Source organism: Cannabis sativa, chromosome 4 (genome assembly GCF_029168945.1).
Source record: "Cannabis sativa cultivar Pink pepper isolate KNU-18-1 chromosome 4, ASM2916894v1, whole genome shotgun sequence".
In the NCBI taxonomy this organism is placed as follows: Eukaryota; Viridiplantae; Streptophyta; class Magnoliopsida; order Rosales; family Cannabaceae; genus Cannabis; species Cannabis sativa.
Window position 1 is genome coordinate 72,166,823 of NC_083604.1, and position 25,902 is coordinate 72,192,724.

General features: G+C 32.4%; 3 protein-coding genes across 3 annotated transcripts; 2 read left to right on the plus strand and 1 right to left on the minus strand.

The window, feature by feature from the left end:
• The first annotated feature begins 1,336 nt into the window (after positions 1-1,336).
• LOC115711996 (uncharacterized) lies at positions 1,337-2,438 on the plus strand. The gene is made up of 3 exons (XM_030640195.2): positions 1,337-1,788; positions 1,871-1,974; positions 2,054-2,438. Exons 1-3 carry the CDS (start codon positions 1,543-1,545, stop codon positions 2,205-2,207), a joined length of 504 nt encoding a protein of 167 aa, XP_030496055.2. The 5' UTR covers positions 1,337-1,542; the 3' UTR covers positions 2,208-2,438.
• Positions 2,439-13,048: 10,610 nt separating this feature from the next.
• On the plus strand, positions 13,049-15,984 carry LOC115712751 (probable prolyl 4-hydroxylase 10). The gene is made up of 8 exons (XM_030641102.2): positions 13,049-13,560; positions 13,655-13,739; positions 14,287-14,384; positions 14,481-14,578; positions 14,703-14,832; positions 14,939-15,126; positions 15,327-15,412; positions 15,735-15,984. Exons 1-7 carry the CDS (start codon positions 13,361-13,363, stop codon positions 15,398-15,400), a joined length of 873 nt encoding a protein of 290 aa, XP_030496962.1. The 5' UTR covers positions 13,049-13,360; the 3' UTR covers positions 15,401-15,412; positions 15,735-15,984.
• A 376-nt stretch (positions 15,985-16,360) lies between these two features.
• On the minus strand, positions 16,361-23,145 carry LOC115712750 (aconitate hydratase 1). The gene is made up of 20 exons (XM_030641101.2): positions 22,812-23,145; positions 22,601-22,705; positions 22,348-22,508; positions 22,157-22,249; positions 21,866-22,051; positions 21,556-21,717; positions 21,224-21,368; positions 20,989-21,131; positions 20,843-20,899; positions 20,667-20,746; positions 20,492-20,567; positions 19,615-19,800; positions 18,856-18,923; positions 18,658-18,776; positions 18,435-18,556; positions 18,132-18,230; positions 17,537-18,016; positions 17,153-17,251; positions 16,807-17,049; positions 16,361-16,699 (listed from the first exon to the last, which is right to left on the minus strand). The coding sequence occupies exons 1-20, from the start codon at positions 22,813-22,815 to the stop codon at positions 16,625-16,627; spliced, it is 2,703 nt and encodes a 900-aa protein (XP_030496961.2). The 5' UTR covers positions 22,816-23,145; the 3' UTR covers positions 16,361-16,624.
• Positions 23,146-25,902: the final 2,757 nt, after the last annotated feature.

Consider the following 25,902-nt stretch of genomic DNA (forward strand, 5'->3'; position numbering starts at 1 on the left):
AATGAATAGTGGATTGAAACTCTCTAACTATGGTAGTGATCCTGTGTTCGATCCCACTCAATACTGATCTATAGTAGGAGCCTTACAATATGCCACTATCACAAGACCTGACATTGCCTTTAGTGTTAACAAGGTATGTCAGTTCATGCATAATCCTCTTCAGTCTCATTGGGTAGCTGTTAAGAGAATTCTAAGGTATTTGGCAGGTACTCTTGACTATGGCCTTCACTTGCAAAGAGTCTCTAATTTTCATCTTGAAGCTTATTGTGATGCTGACTGGGCTGCTGATCCTGATGATAGAAGATCAACAACTGGGTTTTGTGTCTACTTTGGTGAAAATTTGATCTCTTGGCAATCCAAGAAGCAACCAACAATCTCAAGGTCCTCCACCGAAGCAGAATTTAGAAGCCTTGCAGCTGTGGTGTCTGAAATTTCTTGGTTGCAATCCTTACTTTCTGAGCTTCATGTGCCTGCCACTTCTCCACCTATGATATGGTGTGATAATATTAGTTCGGTTATGCTAGCTGCCAATCCCGTTCTTCATGCTCGCACAAAACATATCGAAATTGATCTATACTTTGTTCGGGACAAGGTAATCAACAAACAAATTCAGGTTCAACATGTTCCTGCCGAGCATCAAATAGCAGATTGTCTTACAAAGCCTATATCAAGCAACAGGTTTCCCATCTTAAGGAGCAAACTAAGTGTCTCTTGCTCAGAAGACACTTCGTTTGAGGGGGGCTGTCAAGTGAAGAAAGTTAGTTAGCTGTTCAAACTATTGTGTTCTGTTATTTTGTGTAACAACTTTCTGTTATTTTTTGGTTCTTCTCTTGCTTTGTTTTCTTTGCTTGATCTGTGTATATAAACCAAAGCTTTGGCTTTCAATAATTCAATGAACAGAATTCTTTTCTCTCTGTTTGCACATTACTTTACACCACCAATTTCACCTTTTCTCTTTGGTACCTTTCATCGATTTGATTGGAGAGAAAAAAAATTTCATCTAAAATGAAATTGGTTTTATTTCAATTCTTGGTAATTTGTTTATTTCTCGCTTCCTTTGTATTTGGACTGACTTGAATTAATTAAATAAAAGATTTTAGAGTTTAAATTCGTCGATCACAATTTACTATGCTGGACAATCAATCAATTTTCAACAAGCTTTTCTTTTATATATTGTAACAAAAAAGGCTTTGGTTTGATTTGGGATAAGATTGGTTTAATTTAAAATTGTGTTGAGTTATCCATTGTGCTAGTTCAGTTGTCAACTCTTGGAATGTCAAGTAACAAAACTACTAGTCAATGCACCTAATAATACCATCACCCAACTAATATTAAACTTGTGAATATTCCTATGTATTATATAAACATATATTTGAAGGTTAGCTAGGTTGAAGAATCAGTCACCTTTGTTTGCTACTTGTAACTTAGAAATTCAGAACTCTAATATTTATTTCTATATTCATTTTTTTTTTCGATAAAAACAATAGCTTAGAGTGAGAAACTTTACAAGTGTCTTAGAATTGTGAATAACATAATAATAATATGGAGAAAACAAAGGGCAATGGAATTGGCTGTGCAAAAGCAGAACAAATGGTTTCGGCTTCATCTCGGCGGAGGCCGCCACCTCCGCCGCCCCTTCCGATGTTCTTGTGGGCTAAGAAGACTAATCCAGAGAGTGTGACAAAGCAAGAAATTGCTATGTTCTGGAGGCAGAAACGCATAGAGGAAGAAGATCATCTTCTTGCTGCTATTAAGACTGCTGCTCGTATTAGAGCCCGTAATCTCTCTGTAAGATTTTTCTAACATATTTATTTATTTTGAAACTTTTCAAAACAATTAAGTTGAGAATTTACTATTCAATGGTGTGTAGGAAGAAGATTACAAATGTTTTGAAGAGTCTTTAATGGATGAGGAGAAAGATGAGAATAACAGAGTTTCTTCTACTAATGAAATTAGAGTTGGGATAAAGGACTGGTTAGTTTGAAGATTCATTCACTTATATGTTTTTAATGTCTTTATTAGATTAAGGAAGTTTGGTTATGAACCTATGCAGGTGGACAAAAAGCAAGTATGCATATTTGAACCAACCGGCAATCAAAACAAGGGACCCTCCAAAAGTAGGAAGAAGCTCCACTACTTATGTTCCAAATTGTTTCACTTACAATCCTACAACTCCTCTCTATCCAACTTTTCTTGGTGTCTTTTAATTTACATTACACCATTATTGCAGAAGCTATTGATCAATTTCTATGTTTAAGTTAATATAATATATTTATCTTTTGAAAGGAATAAGGTTTCTTTCTTTTGGTAAACATTATTGGAAGTATTTGAATATTGTAAAAAAAAAGTACTTGATTTTGTTTGTTTGTTTGAACTATTGATTGTGTAGTTCAGTACTTTTCAGTTTCACTGAGTGTTACTCCAACAACTCTTTTGTAGTTTGGATTGGTTTGTCGTTTTTATCGAAGTTAGAGTTTGCTTTGTTTTTGCAAACGAAATTAATTATGAACTAACTAAAACAGAAATACTTGCTATTAAGTTTAATTTGTTAACAGATTAGTTTTATGAGATATGGAAAATTATACATAAAACAACATACACGCCTAATATATTTTTGATAGGTAAAATAAACTATTTCAATTTTAAAGATGAAAAAATTATACAATTTATGTAAAAATATAATTATTACAAAAGAAATGTTATTTTATAGGATAAATTCAAAAAAAAAAAGTTAAAAATAAGGAAAATACAGGTAAAAGTAACTGGGTAATTAAGGAGTAGGTAACCGGTTACCTTATATTATAATTCTCATATTTTTCAATTTTTTTTAAAAAAAAATCTCATAAAATATTTTTATATAAAATAACCATATTTTTACAAATTTATATTTTTTTAAGGGTTTGCAAATTTATATTTTGAAAACAATAAGAATGAATATCCAATATAATGGTATGATTTCTTTAGGGTCTTTTTTATTTTCACATTTTTAATTTTTTTTTTTATAATTTTATGAAATTTTAAATAGAAATTCTTATTGCATTTAGCGCTGCAACCTAAATCGCAACAAAAAATTGTATAGAAAACCTTATTGCAACTAGCGCTGTAACCACCTTAGAAACTCAATTTATAAATTTGAAAAAAAAAATTAAATAAATAATATATATAAAGTAATTTCTTTTTCTTTTAATTGGAAAATGGTATGAATTTAATTATAGAAGCCGCCTACACATATTTTTTTGATCCTTAAAAAAAAACATATATTTTTTCAGTAAATGAATCTGACTCTTAATACAGTTAGGAATAATACCAAAAATATTAAAGACTGCTATAGATGCACCTACCTACCTAGTTAGTAGTACCTACCAGCCTACCCTCTAATCTCATAACTTTTTTGTTTTTTTGTACGGTCTAATCTCACAATTTTTAAACGGAATTCAATTCATGGCTTTCTTAAGCTCAACATTGATGTTACATTTTTTTGAAGTTCTTTCTTCAATATTTACCTTTCTATAAGTTGTTAGACTTAATCATTCATATATCGAAAGTGGTATCTTTATAAATCCTATTACCTGAGAATAGCCATAAAAAATTGTATTTGTATATATAATATAGATGTAGGCATTGTCCCTTATCATAGCCAGGTTTCACAATTCTTTCTCGTTATAGAGAAATTTGACACTTGTTTTTTATTATAGAGATGTTCAACACTCTTCCCTCTTATAAGTATTCTTAGTGGAGTGTGTTAAATTGGAGAATTGTAAATAAAATTGAGGATATGTAATGTTATGAACTATAAATATACACATATCTGATCTTGTAACATGTAATGAAAAAAAAAAAAAACTTAATAGCGTGTTGCTTATAAGGGTGTTCACTAAGTATCCAATCCACTCCAATTAGCACGGTCCAATCCGCAAAATGCGGATATCTGCACTTGTGTGGATTGGATTGGATTAAAATATCTAAAATCCGCACTTGTGCGGATTGGATGTTGTTTGACCTCAAAAAGTAACCGATCCAATCCAATTTGCACTTAATTATATATATTTTAAAAAAAATATATAATATATAATATATATTAATTTTCTAATAATATTAAAAAAAAAAGACACAAACTTCTAATTTCTTAATTTTTTTGAGTTGGTGTATTTTATTTGTTTTATAATAAAAAACATCAAAAAAATTATTCTTATTCACATAGACACATACACATACACATAAATATTTAAAAATATATACTAACTTATTTATTTTAGTAATGAATACATATATATTTTAGTGTAAATCTAAAGATGAGTACATATGTATTAAGATATATGTATATGTATATTGGTTTGATTTATATATGAATGGAGATGGAAATAGATTATTGTTGGAATTTAAGAAACAAGTCTTTTTTAAATTTTTTTCTATAAAATATTAAATAATTTATCATTAAAAAAAATAACCGATCCAAAATAACTGATCCAATCCGTACTATTGCGGATTGGATTAAAACTGCTATGCGGATCGGATTGGATCCAAAATATAAAATTTGCACTTAGTGCAGATTGGATATATACGAAATCATACCCCTCGAACTTTATTATTTCAATTTTATTATTTCAGTGATTGTTTATGTACTAAATTATGTTCTCCAGACTTTGATATATACGAAATCATACCCCTCGAACTTTGACATGTACTAAATCATGTTCCTTGAACTTTCATTAATGTTAGACTTTTTTATAAAAATTAGACAAAACTCCTTAAATCTAATATTCTCAATAGTTCATAGGATTTTTTTTAGTAATCTTAAAAATTTAGGTAGCATGATAAATCATGTCAAAGTTTGAGACAAAAATGCCTAAATTAATAGTGAGATGATTTAATTTGGGGATAATTCTTTCTCTGGCTCTTCAAGTATCATAATTTATTGATTTGCACAATATTGAGCTAGTACTAAAAAAATAGGGGAAAAAGTAATTGATTGAAGTTTGAATAGAAAGTAAGTAGTTCTAGTTATAAGATAACCCAAAAACAAAATGCAATAAATTAGTTTATGGCATTAAATAACCATTTCCATTTTGTTACATTATGGAGCCTAGGGGTGTTCATCCGATCCAATCCGCACTTTTTTGGTCAAACAACATCCAATCCGCACTAAGTGCGGATTTCATATTTTGGATCCAATCCGATCCGCATAAGAGTTTAAATCCAATCCAATCCAATCCGCAATAATGCGGATTGGATCGGTTACTTTTTTAATAATAAATTATTTAATATTTCATAGAAAAAAAAATTAAAAAAAGACTATTGTTTCTTAATCTCCAATACTAATATCTATTTCCATCTCTATTTATATACAAATTAAACAAATATACATATATATCAATATATATATACTTATTTTTAGATTTACACTAAAATATATATGTATCTAATTACTAAAATAAATAAACTAGTATATATATATTTAAACTTTATGTGTATGTGTCTATGTGGATAAGAATTATTTTTCTCGTGTTTTTTATTACAAAATAAATAAAATGCACCAACTCAATATATTACTAAAAAAGATTAAGAAATTAGAAGTTTGTGTCTTTTTTTAATTAATATATATTACATATTATAATTTTTTAAAAATATATATAATTAAGTGCGGATTGGATTGGATCGGTTACTTTTTGAGGTCAAACAACATCCAATCCGCACAAGTGCGGATTTTAGATTTTTCAATCCAATCCAATCCGCACAAGTGCGGATATCCACATTTTGCGGATTGGATTGGATTGGATCGTGCGGATTGGATTGGATCGGATACTTTGTGAACACCCCTAATTGGAGCCCAATAGTCTATCAATTTATGTACAGCTAATTAAGTAATGCCAGATTTAGAATTGTACTGGTTGACTAGATTCACATTCATGGAAAAAAAAAATTCCAATGCCATGTATGCCATTTAATATTATTTTTCAATTTCAAATAAATAATTGGCTAAAACATAATGCCATTATATTTTAAAAAAATCAACTACTATAATAGATTATAGATTGCATATTCCTTTTTCTTTTCGGTTGCTCGGAAGATTACATATTCCATTTGATGTCCTACTACACCTTATGAATCATCTATATTATTTATTTATTGATGGAGAGAATAGGTAAGATAGCATTAATGCTCACTCATTTTGTCAATTGTTCTTAGTAGTTAGTACATTTGCTATAGTTCCTTTAAATGAAAGGGTCTCCTTCAATTAGGGGTATTTATTCGATTTAATCCGCACTTTTTTGGTCAAACAACATTCAATCCACATTAAATGCGGATTTCATATTTTGGATCCAATGTGATACGCATAATAGTTTAAATCCAATCCAATCCAATCCGCAATAGTGCGGATTGGATCGGTTATTTTTTTTAATGATAAATTATTTAATATATTATAGAAAAAAAAATTAAAAAAGACCATTATTTCTTAATCTCCAATAATTATCTATTTCCATCTCCATTTATATATAAATCAAACCAATATACATATATGTCAATATATATATACTATTTAAACTAAAATAAATAAGTTAGTATATATATTTAAATTTATTTATGTATATGTATATATGTGAATAAGAATATTTTTTTGGTGTTTTTTATTATAAAACAAATAAAATACACTAACTCAATATATTACTAAAAAGATTAAAAAATTAGAAATTTGTGTCTTTTTTTTTAATATTACTAGAAAATTACTATATAATTATATATTACATATTATAATTTTTTAAAAATATATTTAATTAAATGCGGATTGGATTGGATTGGTTACTTTTTGAGGTCAAACAACATCTAATTCGCACAAGTGCAGATTTTAGATTTTTCAATCTAATCCAATCCGCGCAATTGCGGATATCCGCATTTGGCTTGGATCGTGCGGATTCGATTGGATCGGATACTTAGTAAACACCCCTACCTTATATTATTTTTATTTCTAAAAAATTGTTCTCTCAGAGAAGGCAGTCCTTGAAAGCAGGGGTGGAGCCAGAAAAATTACGGGGAGCAAAATTATATTATATTTAAGTGATAAATATTTCAAAATATATTATTAAATTTATGATTAAAATAAAAATATAGAACATTTCTCCTGCATATTACGGAAGTCATTTATAAGTGAATTTACACTAAAGTTTTCAATAATTTTTCTTTGAGTAATTTGCAGCATAAATACTTAAGTTTAATTCTCAGTTACAGATAAATACCTAAGTTTATTTTTTGACGGTAGTAATACCTAAGTTATATTTCTAGAACTTTTGTAGATACCTGATCGTTAAGTATTAAGTTATTATCCCCGTGTAATTTTTCTATTGATATATTTAAATTAATTTTTAAATAAAAATAAAAATTCATTAACCTGGACTAATTAGGAATTGCCACGTGGCAATTGACTTGGCACTTAACGGCTAGATACATACGGAAGTTCTAGAAATATAACTTAAGTATTATTACCATTAAAAATTAAACTTAAATATAGAAATAAATTTAGGTATTATGCTACAAATTACTCTTTTTCTTTTAATATATACTAGTAAACAATCACTTAAAATTCATTTTCCACCTTTTCACAAAGTGTAGTTTTCACTATATTCATAGTTAAATAGATGAACATTTTATTTTAATTAGTTTTCAACTAAGTGACTATGGTGACTAGATTAGAAAAGAAAGCTAATATTATTAATGAAGAAAAATAATATTTTGTAAAAAGGAAACATATATAATAGATTTTTTATTAAAAAATGAAAGAAATTGTATTTAATTTAGCATTCAACAATCTTGTGATAAAAATAAATTAACAATTTGAAATTATTTGACTTCTTTGTCTAAGGGCCACCATATAATAAATACCAAAAAAAAAAAAAGTTTGCATAATATAAAATTGTTAAAAAAAATATGTAAATGTATATTTTCTTGGGGGGCCTTAGCCACTATAGCCTCAAGTGTGCATCCGCCCCTGCTTGAAAGCTTTCTTGTCCTTCCGGGAAAGGTCTTCACGAAAAACTAATATTTCTCCAAGATGGAGTTCTAATTAGCTAGTTGTTCCTCCTAGAAAGATAGTTCCAAGTAGTTAACTCCAGCTAGCTCTATCCTATCTAAAAGCTCCTTCAACGAGTGCCTTTGGTCCGCGATCTCGAAAGCTCATATGTTCCCGGATGCACTTTTACTTATGTTGACGTAGAGATCTCACTCTAAAGAGAGTTGGTTAAGTTAGTTATTTCCTAACTAACTTAACAACCGTGATTCTTGCAGCTACCGAATTTAGAATCTTATTCCTAAGTCTATAAATACCATATTGACTTATCATTTCAGAGAAGGTTAACATTGAGATCGAGAGTTAGAGAGAGATTGAGATTGAGAGATAGAAAGAGAGAGAGGTACAAAGAAAAGAGAGAGATTGGGTTTTGTAAGAAGAGTCTTTTGTAGATGAAGAAGATTCTTGGGTAAAAGTGTGAGAGTTGAAACACTTTGAGAGAACTCAACAGAGAATCTTTCTCGACTGTATTGTATCTAAACTTGCTCAATTAATAAAGAGATTTTGATGGTGTTCCAGAACTGGAGTAGAGCCATAGATCATATCAATCTATCAGACTTGAACCAATATATATATATATATCTTAGTGTTGATTTCTTTGTTTTCATGCTTCAATTGTTGTGTGGTTTTCCTTTAATCTATTTATCCCTATTTTTCCATTCGATTATTGTTCATAACTTCTTATTCTTGTCATTGTTAATTGTTTGATTACTTAAAGTTTAGTTATTTTAATTCTGCACTGTTAGTCGTAATTTTCTCACAAGTTAGAGCTTCGTAATCGATCAAGAATGCAGAATCAAGATTCTTTCCGTTGCAATTCTTGAAGGAACATCCAATGTTATCAATGGGAGATTCAGATTTGAGAAATTCGATGGAACACGAGACTTTGCGCTATGAAGAGGAAGTCTAAAAGGAATCCTAACACACCAAAAGGTTTCAAGGTTCTTGGAGATGAGAAACTTTTGGCGGAGAAAAAACCAAAAAAAAATTGCCAAAATGGAGGAGAGGCCTTCAAACATAATCATCATGTATCTGTCAAGCAGTGCTTGAAGGAAACTCATCGTAGAGAAGATGATAAAAGGAGTTTGGAATAAATTAAAAGAGTTATACTTAAAGCCATCAATTGCTAGCAAGATTAATTTTCTAGAAAGGTTATACAGTTTTAGAATAATTTCTTCCCTTTCTTTAGATGATAATATTGATAGATTTAATGAGATTATTGTAACATTGGCTAATATAAATCACAAGGTTGATGAAGAAAGTCAAGCCATCATTTTGTTGAGATCACTCCCAATCGCATATCAAGAAGTCAAGACAGCCATCAAGTATCGCAGAGACATGATTTTATTGGAAGATGTTCTTGCTGCACTTAAGTTAAAAGATTTCGAACTACAATTGGAGAAGGAATACAAGAAAGAAGAAGTGTACTTGGCAAGAGAAAGATCGTTCAAGAAAGGAAGTTCAAATAGTAAACACTGTCACTCTCAATTAAGATCAAAGTCCAGAGAGAAGGAAACAAGGAAGTGTTAGTTCTGTGGAAAGTCTGGACACTTGCAAAGATTTTTCAAGAAATACAAGGAGCAATAAGGCTTTAAAAAATCTCACAATAGAGATAGAAAGGATAAGCAGCATCACCACAGGAAGGATTCAGGTGCAGTCATGGAAGATAGTGGCGACTGCTCCACAGATTGAGAATTGTTCTCCATCTCAGAATCTTCAATGAACATGGAGTGGATTCTCAATTCTTGATGCACTTATTGTTGGGTTTTGTGCCCTAAATAAAACTCATTTCAATATAAACATATTTACTATTTAATAAAGATCAAAAATAACATTTTATGTTGCATGGTTGACATGATTTATTTCATGATTATATATAATGTATAAATTCTATTAAGTCCAGAACATATGTATTTGTTAATGATTATAGTGTTGTCAGCACAGTGGAATATAATCTTGATTATATATTCGAAAGTTTAATTTCCTGATTTGTCAGTTCACTGGATTTAGACTAGCATGGTAATCAGCGATAGGTATGCTTACACCTTGGATAAGTGTTATGTCCTTTCCAAGGCATTGGCAAAGTTTACTAGTATCAGATGAATGAAGTATACATCGAAAGGGACCGACATTGAACTTTGATTAGATATGTTAAATTTACCGTAATATTTATTCAATTCAATATCACTTAGTTGATCCTAGATCAAATGATCTTAATCCTAACATGATTAGGTTCGATCTCAAGAGTGTTATTCATGTTCTTTGATTTGTTAGTTAAGCCTACTTTTAGGTCAGGGTGATACGTACATTTTGAGAACATGGTAGTACAATTGAGTGGGAGCGCTAAACATAGATATGGAATCTATAACTTCTATAGGTATTTATAAGTGAAACGATGATTTCCTTAGAGCTTGGCTAAACAGAGCTAAATGGTTGAGTACTCATTTCACTTCGCTGAAATATCATTTATACGGAGCTAAGTGTTTTAAGGATAAAATACATTGAATGGTGTAACGATAATTTAGTCTCTATTCAATGTAAATCATCTATTAGAGGATCATTGATCAAATTAGGATTATAACAATGGATGATTAATAGCGTATCTATATCGTGGAACATATAGAGCGTTCTATATGACTGAGAGTGCAATTCCAAGTTCTATGCGTGGATGCAACAAGAAATTAATAAGTCAGTGGATTTACTTGGTAAATTCTTGATCTGCTTATTGGAAGCTCTGTTATATAGGCCCATGGTCCCCATACTAGTTGAGACCATACTGCTTGTAAGACTCAGTTAATTGATTTTAATTAATCAATTATAATTCTAAAATTAGACTATATCTAGTTTATAAATTTTTACTAAGCAAGGGAAATATTGTGAATAAAAGAGATTCTAGGTTTTATTTGTTAATTAAGAGACTGTATATGTCTAATTAATAAATATATTAAATGACAATATTATTTAATAATTAATCTTTAGTTATTAAATAATTGAAATTGGCATTTAAGTGGTTAAATTGGAAAATTAATGTTTTTGAGAAAATGGGATGGAAAAATGACAAAATGGTAAAATTGCAAAGTGGGGCCCAATAACATCCTATGGCCGGCCACACTAAGAATTTACCATTTATTTTTCTATTATTTTAATGCCAAATAATTCTAACCTAAACCTAGGTGGTTACCTATAAATAGATAGTGATGGCTTCAGGAAAAAGATGATGCATCTCATTCCTTCAGAGAAAAATTCTAAGCCTTCTACCTATACCCTAGCCGCCACTCTCTACCTCTCTTTTCTTCTTCTAAATTTTTGAACTTGAGTGAATGAGTGAGTGCCCACACACATCAAGTGGTATCTCAACCATAGTGTGGAAGATTGTGAAGAATCCAATCAACAAGAAGGAGAATCAGCATCAAGGAAGGAGAGAAAGAGATCCAGGTTCAGATCTTGGTAATGCTCTGCTACAGAAAGGAATCAAGGGCTAGAGATCTGAACGGAAGGAGTCATTATATTTCGCTGCACCCAATGTAAGGTTTTCTAAACTCTTATGTGTTTATTTCATTGTTTTAGAATTCATATTAGGATGTTAATGAAACATACTTGTTAGTAAGTCTAGATCCTGGTAAAATATTTCCAACACTTATCACATGTGTCCAAGTCAAGAATTATTTTTTGATTGTAAATCAGTTGATAGAGGTAAAGTTCTAATGGGTTATGATCATTCTTACAGGATTATTGAAAATGGGAAGGTTGCCATCAAACAGTATGATGGCAGAATCAAGGTGCTGACGAATGCAAGGCACATCCCGAAGCTTAGATGAAACCTCATATCCCTGGGTGCGCTTGAAGATGAAGGATATGGATACAAATCCATTCACAAAAGCTTAAGGATCACCAAAAGTTCTTTGATAGTGATGAAAGGAGAAAAAAATCAATGGTTTATATGTTCTCCAAGGAGAAACTGTCCCAGCCGGAGAGACAAGTATGGTGAAAGGGCTAGAATTAGATATGAAGTTGTGGCATCACAGACTTGGACATATCAGTGAACAAGGCCTCAAAGAATTGCACAAATAAGGTATAATTGAAAATTTAAATTCATGTACCTTACCATTTTGTGAAGCTTGTGTTTTAGGGAAACAACATAAGCTGAAATTCACTCCGACAATGCATACCACTAAGAAGATACTCAAATATGTGCATGCTGATCTTTGGGGGTCATAAAAAGTGCCTCTGCACTCCAGTATGCAATATTTTCTTTCAATAGTTGATGATTATAGTAGGTGTGTTTGGACCTACTTGTTAGCAACTAAGGATAAGTGCTTGGAACAGTTTAGAAATTATAAAAGTTAGGGGTAAAACCAAACAAATCTTAAAATTAAGAACCTTAGGACAGATAATGGGTTTGAGTTTATTAACTCCGAAATTGACAAGATGTGTTAAGAATTTGAAATCACTAGGCATAGAACAGTAGTGAAGACCCCAGAGCAAAATGGGGTTGCTGAAAGGATGAACAGAATCTTGTTGAACAAAGTTAGATGTTTACTGTTCAGTTTCGGATTAGAAAAAGCATTTTGAGGGAAGCTCTAGCAACCACAACCTATCTTATAAATAGAAGTTTTAGCGATTGTGTACTTACATAGTACATAGTATTTTTGAAAAAAAATTCACCTCACAATAAAAAAGTAAAAAACTAAAAATTTCAATATGTAGTGTAAAAATTTCAATAAAATATTATATTTTAAGATTTTCCGCCAGTTTTGATTAATGAAGGTTAGATATTTTTTTTCTTTATTTTTTTTCTACATTTTTCTTATTTTTTTGTTTTCCCCACCAAAATCCAAAAAAAAAAAAAATTATCTGAAAATAAAAAAAAAATTGCAAAACGAGCTATATTTTTTTTTTCTATACAATTTGTCTTATAAGATTTTATTAATTCATTTTTTTATTTTTTTTTCCACTAAAATCCAAAGAAAAAAAAAAACAAAATAAGATTAGAAAAAGAAAAAAGAAAAAGTGAAAGAGTCGTCGTCGCGTACGACAGTACTCAGCAATTCCAAATCCGATTTTATTGAACTTCATATTCTCTCTCTCTCTCTCTCTTCCTCATCACCTTTCTGATCATCATCGTGATTTTCTAGAGAGAGAAAGTCTTCACATTGTCAAAATAGTGACCAAAGCGCGTACTTGTTACTTGCTCTCAATCTCAATCTCAATCTCCTCCAGATCTTGATCAAAAACAGCTTCAATACTTCCAATTCTAGATCGATCCCATTGCTAGGGTTCCCAATTCCATCTTATCTCCCAATGGCGAAGCCAAGGCACTATCGTTTACCTTCTCGGAAATCCTCTTCCTCCTCGACCACCCTCATCTTCACTATGCTCGTTATGTTCAGCTTTGTCGTTCTCATTCTCGTCGCCCTTGGAATCCTCTCCGTTCCCAGCTCCTCCGGTGACTCCCCCATGGCTAATGATCTTACCTCCATTGTACACAAGACTGCAGATAGGTATAGCAATTCTCTAATCGCTTCGGCTTTGCATTTTGGTTTGAATTGGATTGAATGCTGATTTGGGTAATTATGCTTCTTCTCTTTTTAATAGGAAAACGGACGATGATGGCAACAGCGAAAGGTGGGTTGAGGTCATTTCATGGGAGCCCAGAGCGTTCGTTTATCATAATTTCTTGGTGAGCCTTTTTGAAATTACTGTTAAATTTGTTAATACCTTATAAATTTCATTCAATTTGATATGCTGGATGGAGATTCTATTGTTTGCTTTTGGTATTATGATTGAGAGTGGAGAATTAAAATTGACATTATCTCAAAAAATTTAAATGTCTTGGAGAGAGTTACTAGTTGTTTTTGCTAAACAACAAATTTATGTTTCGAGAAATGTACCAAAGAATATGACGAAAGAAAATTTGTTGTTAGTTTAACCATGGATCTAGATTGAAGTAGGAAATCTCCACAGTCAAATGCTGAACATACACAATTGTTTATATCATCACGGTATTGAAATGCATCTGTCAAGTATACAACTGACTTTTGAAGAAAGGTTTTTGAGCGTGTTAAGAGTGAATCAGGGCATCAAAAACTAGAATTTACTCTGTCTACCCCTAGGGATATTCTTGTCATCCTTCCCCTTTAATTATGAGTTTTATATTGTCTTTTATCATCACCTTGATTTGATTAATGTAGACATACTTACATATGAATTGGTTTTTGCTACGGCAGACCAAGGAGGAATGTGAATATCTAATCAATCTTGCCAAGCCGAACATGAAAAAATCGACTGTTGTTGATAGTGAAACTGGAAAGAGCAGAGATAGCAGGTCTGTGTTTCTTACGGCAATTCCTTTTTCTTTTGCTTTCCCTTTTTGATCCCCTTAGGCCTCCAGATATGTTTGATTAACATCTCATTTATGCAGGGTACGAACAAGCTCTGGCACATTCCTGGCCAGAGGACGTGATAAAACTATTAGGACTATTGAGAAAAGAATTGCTGATTTCACCTTTATCCCCGTAGGTATGCCATCAATCATCTTTGCTCTTTTTTTTGTTCTCTCATCATATACTCTGCTCTTATTATCCTATCTTAGGTTTGTGATACAAGTTACCGTTTGTTATTTAACCAATAACATTATCTGCAGAACATGGGGAAGGACTTCAAATTCTACACTATGAAGTTGGACAGAAATACGAGCCTCACTACGACTACTTTCTTGATGATTTTAACACTGTAAATGGAGGTCAGCGTATGGCCACACTTCTTATGTACCTGTAAGTGACTAATGTTTTTTCCCACTACTTGAATCTGATTGTAGTCTATGACATACATTGCGTAGTTTTGTACCTTCTCTGATGTTCCTCTTCTGATGTGTTGCAGCACAGATGTCGAAGAAGGGGGTGAAACAGTGTTCCCTGCTGCAAAAGGGAATTTTAGTTCTGTACCTTGGTGGAACGAACTATCTGATTGTGGAAAAAAGGGACTTTCTGTTAAACCTAAGATGGGTGATGCATTGCTTTTCTGGAGTATGAAGCCTGATGCCACGCTAGATCCATCCAGTTTACATGGTTAGTATTTTTATATTTTACTTCGTTTGAAAAATAATCAAAGCATCTTGAAATCGTAGTAATGACTTCACCATTGAAAGAAATGGAAGTTCCCTAAGTGTGCATTGCATGAAAAAAAAAATATTGTCATTTGGAAAAAGATTACTTGATTTGGATTTATATATTTACTAACGGTGTATTGTTTCTCTTGATCGATTCAGGTGGATGCCCCGTAATTAAGGGAAATAAGTGGTCAAGTACTAAATGGATGCGTGTCAGCGAATACAAAGCTTGAACCAGTAAAAAGGTAATATTCCAGACTTATAGAGAACACATACCAGTGCATGTATCTTTTGAGTCTTCAGTCATGAGGAAAAGAAAAATCAGATAATTCAGCTGTTTTGGTGGTCCGTAGTACATTTTCTTATACCTTTTCTTAGTCTTCATTGTGAGTGGAGTTATTGTATGGTTATGACTTATAGACTTACCTTATTGGTCGATTGCAGTTTCACGTATTTAGATTCGTTTGGAGTGAACCCTTTGTATTTGTAACATAACTTGTTCAGATTTATTGTTCTGTATTGATAAGGCTAAGTTTCCTAAAGTGCTCCCTTGATTATTTCTGGCAGGTGTATACAAGTGGCCATCTGTTACTTTATCAAAGTCTCGAGCCAATAGCCACATTGCCATTCAGCTTCATATTCTTATTTATTTGTAGGCTAGCACGCACCTTGTCCTTGAAGCTTCATATATTAGAATTCAGTGTATACTGTTTTGCTCTGCTAACTTAAATTTTTTGTTTCCAGTTTCTTTTTCTTCATATTGTTACAAGCACAAACCCTTTACAAAAATAAAATTTGATACACATCTTTTGCGCGATTCCTAGATTTTTAACAATGAGAGAAATAATAGAGAACTTGTTACTTTTCGTTATATCACGAAGATATATGAGTTATCTCTCGTTACATGAGTTTATTAACTTTTTGCGTAATATTTTCATTTCACTTAATTATTTGTTACTTTCTTCTGTTTCTAAATGTTTGACCTTTCTAATCAAAAAGCAAGTTTCACATGAAATTGGTTCTTAACGAGATTGTGGTGTTGAAATGTTGCAGCAACTATTTGAGGCGGCAACATCAAGCCCCCCTAAATACCATGGGTTACACTTTAAGGAGACCTTTAATGCACAGAAACCCTTTTGTTGGAAAGGGGTTATTATACTTTCGAAAAAACAGATGACAAAAAAAGCATCATCAAACCAAAACTTGAAACTGTTATGATTGATAGGAATGTGACTTAATACTGAAAATTCTGCACCAATGATATAAATCATATCACTCAACTTCACATCATAGTATAGTTTCCCTTGTATTTATTCCTTTCTCCTTGCCAGAGCATCTAAGCTCCTTTATTTGAAAATAATTGGGGTCGGCAATAAAACTTGCAACAACATGAGCCGAGGAAGATTTTGAACGGTGCAGAACTCCCCAAGCTGAGCGCCAAGTCACTTATAGCTGATTCAATGTTTTGTGTTGATCAAATTCCTGATCACATATGGGAGAATGCCCCCGTGATCAAAGTAAGCAAGTTCAACCTACACCAGGAAGACCGGGATGTTTATTTAGAGAAATAAAATGAGGAAATCTAAAGCATCAACTAGATCTTCAACAGGATTTACACAGATTTGTAAGAGCACAATACCTCGGTATCGAAACGTAGTGTACATGTGAACGACTTGCCATTGTCCGTCACAACTGTCACATCTTGACCAGGTTTAATTTCACTAACACTGGCTGGAAGATCAATGCTGTATCGTTCGTGACCAGTTAATCCAAGTGTATCTGCATCTTCTCCTGCCTTAAAGCATAGAGGGATGACACCCATGCCAACCAGATTGCTTCTGTGAATTCTCTCAAAGCTCTTTGCTATGACTGCTTTCACACCCTGAGAAAGAAAAATTAAAAAAAAATATAAGTATAGAACCGTTAAATCGATTGCAAAAGCCACCGACCATATATGCATGGAACCTTTTAAGTTTAAAATATACCAGTAGCATAGGACCCTTAGCAGCCCAATCCCGGGAACTTCCACTTCCATACTCAGCACCAGCTAAAACAATCGTGTCACGTCCTTCACTCTTGTACCTCTGTAGTAATTAAACAGAAGTATTTAATATAAACTTGAAAACAACACGACCAAAGCCTCTGTAGTATATATTTATACTAGCCACATAAAGACACCCTACAAGGCCTTGCTTTATGATTTAGAAAAGACACTTGTGACAAACATATATCCCAAAGATAATAAAAGGCAACTAGTTCCTTGGTGATATTCTTACTTCTACATAAGAATTTCAACACCTCAGAAGTATTTTAGAGGGCCTAACCTTCCTATCATACAGAATACTACTGGAGAAATAAGAGGAAATTACCATGGCAGCATCAAACACAGAAAGTTTCTCCCCAGTGGGAATGTGAACAGTTTTAGGACCAACTTCTCCTTTCAAAAACTTGTTGACCAGGCGAATATTTGCAAAAGTGCCTCTTGCCATTATTTCATCATTACCACGTCGACTTCCATAAGAGTTGAAGTCTCTTCTATCAACCCCGCGTTCAAGAAGGTATTTTGCTGCGGGGCTGTCCTTGTGAATGCTACCGGCAGGTGATATGTGATCAGTTGTAATACTGTCTCCAAAGTTGAGCAAACAGAAAGCATCTTTCACTCCATGAGGACCTGGAGGAGACATAGTCATATCCTTGAAATAGGGTGGCTCGTGTATATAGGTTGATTTGGGGTCCCAGGAATAGAGGGTGCCAGAAGGTACAGATAACTGATTCCACATGGGGTTTCCTTTGGTTATTGCTTCATATGTAGCCTTAAACATATCAGGAAGCACACTTGATTGCACAACCTGGAAGAAAATGCAAGATGGAAACATAATAAATTCCAAATCTTCAATCTGAGCTGCGACAAAAAATAAATTTAAAATCCAAATGAACTCATATCTATGCAATTCAGAATCTCACCTCTGCTATTTCTTCGTTAGATGGCCAAATATCCCTGAAAAATATATTCTTCCCATCCTTGCTCAACCCAATTGGTTCTGTTTCAAAATCAATATCCACCTAGAGCATTTCCCCAAAAGAATGAGATACATAAAACATCATGTTATATCACCTAGAAATTCTAGACATGGTTAAATCACTTAAAATATGAGCTATACTTGCAAACACACACAAGATCTGCAAATTGATGGGCACCAGAAAATCATATATAAATGATTTCATACAACACAAGATCTTGAAAATAGTAGAATCTAAGCTGCATACCGTGCCAGCAAGGGCATAGGCAACCACAAGGGGTGGAGAAGCAAGGTAATTGGCCCTAGTTAGGGGATGAACACGACCCTCAAAATTCCTATTTCCAGACAAAACGGCAGATGCTACTATATCTGTAGATAAAAAGGCGGACAACAAATTAATCATTTCTCAAAAATTCAATGAGAGGAGAAACTTAGTACAAGCTAAAGCCTTAAACTTAATAGATACTTACCATTTTCAGAGATAGCTGATGCCACTGCTTCATGAAGATCTCCTGAATTTCCAATGCATGTGGTGCATCCGTACCCAACAATATTGAATCCAAGCTGATTCAAATACTTTTGCAACCCACTACAGCAATGAAAATAATGTCTTGGTAAGAATAGAAACATATATTTCCCAATATGGTATAATAGAATTGAAAACACACCTTTTCTGCAAGTATTTGGTCACAACACCAGAACCTGGAGCAAGACTTGTCTTGATCCATGGCTTCATCTGAAACAAAAAGAAATTATAGTAAAACTTGAGTCCATTTTATCCGGAAAAAAAAAAAATTATTCTTGATCCATGCAGCATAAACAGGTAAGGTCCAACAGAATGCGTGTTTTGAAATTCTGCGAGCAATAAGCAGACCGAACACTTGATGTTCCAATTTAACTAACACTCTCCATCAAACCAGAAACACCTGATTATAGTCTAAAAGTGGGCATTTTCATGTATAGTAGAGTAGAAAAATTTACTGAACAAACATCACAGTGATGTATCCCACACCCATCATAATCTCTAAAAAGAAAACAGAGTAAAATGCTCAGTTATCAGTTAACCCCAAGGGGTAGGTCTACTGGTAAGGAGGAGTGTTGGATAGTGCTTGGAGGCATTTGTTTCAAGGTTCGAATTCCCACAGACTAAAAAAACCTTGGGGCCACTTGGAGGTTTTCCTGGTCCCAAGGCCAAAAAACAATTTTTTTTTTTTTAAAAAAAAAAAACATAAAAACAGGCACCAATTTTCAACGAACACAAATAAAGACAAAGCCGAGTAAAGCATAGATTCTGTTCCAAAGTAGAACACTCATACTACATTATTGTACCTCTTCTTGCAGTATCTACTATCTAGTGAATTATCTTTTAGTTTTTGATAAAATAAAAAAGGAAGCATAAATCGTAGCAAAAAATAGCGACTTCTAACCTCCAATCCTAGCTCACAGGCTTTCTTTGCAACCAAAGCAGCTCCAAGCATTACACTGGGGTTTGAGGTATTTGTGCAACTTGTAATGGCTGCTATAACAACATCTCCATGCCTAAGCTGTGCTGGGGTCCCGTTAAAATTGAACTCAACAACCTTACTTTGTGACTCCTTAGGTACTGCAAAACCCTGCAATTCATACCAAAACAAAAACCATTAGCACAATACAAAAGGGGAGCAAATAGTACCAATTTAATGTATAACAGTTGAAGTACATAATTCAAATCAAGCAAGTTAAAAGAGCTCTGGAAAAATTAAAAGACGTCATTTATACACTTGTATGAAGACATAAGAATGAAATTTTCAACAAATAACTTCCAAAGACGACAAAAACCATCCCAAATTAAAGACGACAAAAACCATCCCAAATTAAATTCGTCCGTATGATATCCTACAATTTGTAAGGAGATAAACGCACATATGTAATCTTCAAGGTGCTAGGTGATAAATGTATTCATAATAGACATAGAGGATTAACATTGATAACGAGTTTTTCAAACTTGGTCTCCAAACAAAAGTCAATTTAAAAAAGGATCATTTCCAGTATATATTGTTTCTTCAACAAAAGTGTGGCCATATAATGGTCTCATAGAGACCTTGTGAAAGTTTAAGCAACCTCTTATTGTGGAGAATGATAATGGATTTTTGTATACGATTCTAAATCTAAAGCATGCAGTTTTTTTCTTGGGGAAAGCAATAACAAGATTTCAGAATTACAATAAGTAACTCCCCACTCAATGGGGTTCTCTGTGTTTCCAAGTAAGTATTAAATATTAATAATCAATAACATTTGTCTGTTTTAATTAAAAATATTTCTTACCTTGAATCCAACTCTATTGTCAAGACATGAATGCCAATCTGCTTTCATTTCTTTCAAAGGAACACGATCATGTGGCCTGCAAAAAGTAAGATTGTAAAAGCCATGTTTGGAAGATAGAAACATCTTATCTTCTTATTAGATGACTGCATATCAGCCAAAGAAATCAAGAAACTACCTCTTTGGACCTGACACACAGGGTTCCACATCCTCCAGAGATAGCTCTAGATATGAGGAATACACTCGCTCAACCTGGGGCTGGTATCGTATAGCAATACTTAAGTCAGAAACCATATTGTTAAAAACTTGAAAATGACACATGGACCTAAAAGTAGGATTTTCAGCATAATATACCTCACTGTAGTCCACAAACATCTTGTTGGCACGTAAATATGACTCTATCATAGCAATCTGCACAAAAGACAACACATCAGGGAGTGAAGAAACAAAACATTTCATAAAAATGAACTCTTATATTTCCTTTTAAAAAAAGAGCATACGGTATCGTCACTTCTTCCGGTCAGTCTCAGATATTGCAAAGTTATATGATCCACAGGAAAGAAGCCCATGGTTGCACCATACTCAGGAGACATGTTAGCAATAGTTGCACGATCTGCTAAAGACAACTCACTCATGCCTTCCCCTGAAATAGCAATAAAGAAACTAAAATGAATCATCTTATGAAATTGCAGCTGCAGAAAACTAAGCATAGAGAAAATAGACAAATATGTTTACCATAAAATTCCACAAACTTTCCCACAACCCCATGCTTCCTCAGCGTTTGGGTTACTGTCAAAACCAAGTCTGTGGCTGTCACACCATCCCTCAGCTTTCCTTTTAATTTAAACCCTACCACACCAGGCAACACCATGCTCATTGGCTGTTCAAATGATAAGATGAGTTAATATATGTTGAAATAATGCTTGTGAAAGTAAATGCAGAACAGAAAATACCATGAAACATATAACACAACAAATATTTATACACATTTGCTGCGGGGATCTCATGATGCAACCCTATATCAATGACATGCAAGTAACACAATTGTTAAAGTTAACAGTCCTTACCTGTCCAAGCATTGTGGCTTCTGCTTCTATCCCTCCAACTCCCCAGCCAGCAACACCCAATCCATCAATCATTGTCGTGTGTGAATCTGTTCCAACGACACTGTCAGGATAAAGCAAGCCACCTCTGTTGAACACAACTCTACCGAGGTACTCTAGGTTAACCTGCAAATAATAAGCCTTAGAACTTTAATTCAACCCAAGCTTGTGCACAGGACTTAGAAATAAGAAAAAGAAAAACCCTTAGTCAATACAGCAAAGGCTACATACTCTGTGAAAGCACTGTGAGATTTATTCTACAATCTGCAATTACCTGGTGAACAATCCCTGATCCAGGAGGAACAACAAGCATGTTATCGAAGGCATTTGATCCCCATTTAAGGAAGCCAAAACGCTCTTGGTTTCTCCGGAACTCAAGTTCCATATTTGCCTGCACTGCATTCTCTGATCTTGCCACGTCAACCTGAACCGAGTGATCAATGACAAGATCTACAGGAACCTGCATTGAAAGAGAGAAACAAAAACAGATTCTAAGAACTAAGGTTCACTATCCGAACTTAAGTAATAACTATATGTTAAGCTTCCGAGTCTCGAATCAACTCACCAATGGGTTAATCTTGTTAGAATCACCTCCGAGCTTATTCATTGCGTCACGCATACAAGCAAGATCAACAACGGCAGGAACCCCAGTAAAATCCTAAGAAAACACAATTTGAATCACAATCACTAAAATACTAAATGCGAAAATGTAGAATCAATAACATGGGACCGTAAATCTAGAAATAGCCAGATTACCTGAAGAAGCACCCTAGCAGGTTTGAATGGGATCTCAACCTGTTTGGGACTAGTATTCTCCCAGTCAATGATCTTTTCAACATCCTTACTCTTAACCTGAAACTCATCGCAGTTACGAATTGCCGACTCGAGAAGGATCCTGATTGAGTAGGGTAGCCTCTCTACAACACAACACAACACATCAATCTCAACAAAAAATAATCATCTAAAAGCAAACAAAACCAAAATCCAACGGCCAAAAAACAGAACAGACCGATTCTGGGATCGTTGAGAGCCGGCAAGCTATAGTATTTGCCGAATTCACCACCATCGGGCTTCTCAAGTCCCTTCAAAATGGTGTTGAACGGGTTTTGACTCGCTGAAACAAATCAAAACAACAATCAGAAATCGATACTTTATGGTAATAATGGATTTTTCATTTCTGAAAAAAAAAAAAAAGAGTTAAAATGAGTTAGGTAGAGCACCCATGGTGATCGGAATCAGGAGCAAAGATTTAGGTGGGAGAAATGAATAAGATCCAGATGAGGTGTAAATGGAAATATAGGGTTGTTGAATGGAGTTGGGTGAGAGAAATGGCGATAATGATGAAGACGAGGACGAAGAGGTGGTCTACTGACCCTTTTCGTTTTAGTGTTCTGTGTCGTGTCGCAGATTCCAACTTTTTATATATAGGTCCTATGAATCTGCCCACTTCTCAAAAATTAAAGATAAATTATGGATATTTGGGGATCAGAGGAAATTATAATATGTGGACGAGTCTACCATCAGTGTCATGATGATTCATGAGTGTTCAATTCTCATTCAAACACAAACATCTTGTTTTGATTTGTTATTATTATTATTTATTATTTGTTTCTTTTCTTTTCAAGAATCCGTATACATTCATTTTAGTACAAAATTAAATATCTCTGTAATCTCTCATCTGTTATGTAATCTCTCATCTGTTATAAATATTAATAATTATATGGATGTCCAAATTTTTTATTTATTACCATTAATTGTAGTCAACATTCCTCTTTTTCTTAGTTTCCATTTTTCTGTTTCTTAATATCTCACTCTTGTATTTGTATAAATAGGGTTCACCCCATTGGAATAAACAACTCAGAAATTCTCATTCACTTTCTCTTTCTCTCTTCATCTTCTTCTTCTTTCTTCTCATCTACTTTATATTATTTTATATTATTTTATAACACGTTATTAGCACGAGTCTCTGGCCAAGCTTCAAGCACGAGTCTCTGCCCAAGCTTCAAGCATGAGTCTCTGCCCAAGTCCCAATGTAAGTATCTTGTTAAAGTTCTTGAATTGTTTCAAAGTCAAAATACACTAAATATATATTTATATATATAACTCCTCTGACTGAAACAATTTCAAGAATCATTTGGTTTCTTTTTCTTTTTATCTATATATCTATATATTATATATGTATGTATATGTTTTTATATATTTATTATTGATTTCATATATATATAATGTTCTTATCATTCATAATATTTACAATATATGTGTGCCTATGATATGATAGAGAAAATCTATATAAATTATACATATACCCAGAAGATTATGTATCATCGATAAAATATTGCATTTGCGTATATCCTAAAGATTATGCATCATCGATAGAATATTACATATATCTTGAAGATTATGCATCATCGATAAAATATTGCATATATCCTGATGATTATGCGTCCTCAATAAAATCTTGCATATATCCTGAAGATTATGCAAACGTAATATTCATTATATAAATGATGGATATATAATGAAAGAGATGAATACATATTTATATATATGTTCTTGTATTCTTTGAGGACAATGAAAAGTAATCTAATATCGATATAGATTTTGACAAACATTTCCTGAAGTAAATGTTTTATATTTATCGAAGAAAAAAAATGATTGTATTTATGTGAATACAACTAAAGAATCATTAAAAATGATTATTATTGATGCAATTTTATAGTGGGTTTTGAATACTCAAAAAGAATGTTAAGAAAATTACATTAAAACATTAAAGTATAAGAATAACAATGAGGATGACTAATGTTATTTAAATACATGAGGCAGTATTTATTGTTCATCATTCCCTGCAGAGAATGATACGAATTGAAGTCAATCACTTTTAAAGATTCCTCGTATTAGTCATGTTATTATACATTGTTATTACTTGTAATGTTGGAAATTATTGAATCTGACATATGTTAAAGATTAAATTTTGCATACATCTTGGAGACTATGCAAAAATTGCATTCATATATTCTTTGAAATATCGTAAAAGAAATTGTTGAATGATTTCTTATATTTTTTATGGATGAACAAGTAATAAATTTTTAAGAAATTTATAATAATGTTCTACTTGTTCAACGTCATTCCCCGAAGTGAATGTAATGATTTTAAATAATCAATGACATTATTTACTACTCAAATATTTCCAAAAAAAAAGTGGAAACAACTAAAAGATGAGATACCACACATAATCAAAGTGCATGAAATTTATATATCATGTGTGGAATTGAATAATAGTGGTCGCGTACCTGTAGTACGGACATACTTATAATCAAGATAAAAGTATACTTGATTATTTAATAGAATGTGAATTGTACAAACTTATTGTACATTTAGAATATTTAAATATCATTACCTAAAGAGAATGAATAGACATGAAATTCTATTTCAAAGAATATAGATTTCACATATATTGGTAATGCCAGAAGCAAATTAATATATACATATTTTATTATTTCTTGAAATCAATAGTTTCAAACTATTGTTAGTACAAGATATGTATATATATAGCTACTATATAATTCAGTTTGCATATTCCCAAAAGTGGATATATAATTTACTAATATTTGTTAGTGATCCAATATAATCAAAGTGATAAAGAATCACAAAATGATTATTTGAAAAGCTTCCTGAAGAAGTACTCTTACATACAATTGCTACTTTGAGTAGTAAAACATCTTTGTATGTACCTAGATGTATAACTTTTATCTAGTTATGAAAGTAATAAGAGATGACTTATTATATGTACTAGTTGTACATTTAAATATGTAATATATCAAGTCATGATAATTAGACTGATGAATAGTCTAAATAAATTAGACGACTTGTTAAAAAGATACCAGGAAAAATGAATGATATATTATGGTTATATCTATTTGACCATTATAACAACATGATGAAGTTGTTATGTACATTTTATATAATACACATCATTAAATTGATGATAGTGATTCCTGAAGAAATATAAAATTTGATAAACATAATAGTGACTCCTGAAGAGTGTATATGTTTTGGAGAATAATATAATTATATTATTCGTGTATATAAAAATGAAACTTATAATGATTATGTTGTAATGAATTTACATTACTTGTGAAAGTTTCATTGAAATACAAATTATAGTGAACCTGAAGTTCATTAATTGAATTATTTTGACATGATAAATCATATGCAATAAATTGTCAAAGGATTTGACTAAATTTTGTTGAAGAACCAGAATATTCTTCTCATTGTTAATTTATAAGGCTCAAAAGAAAATGTGCATATATT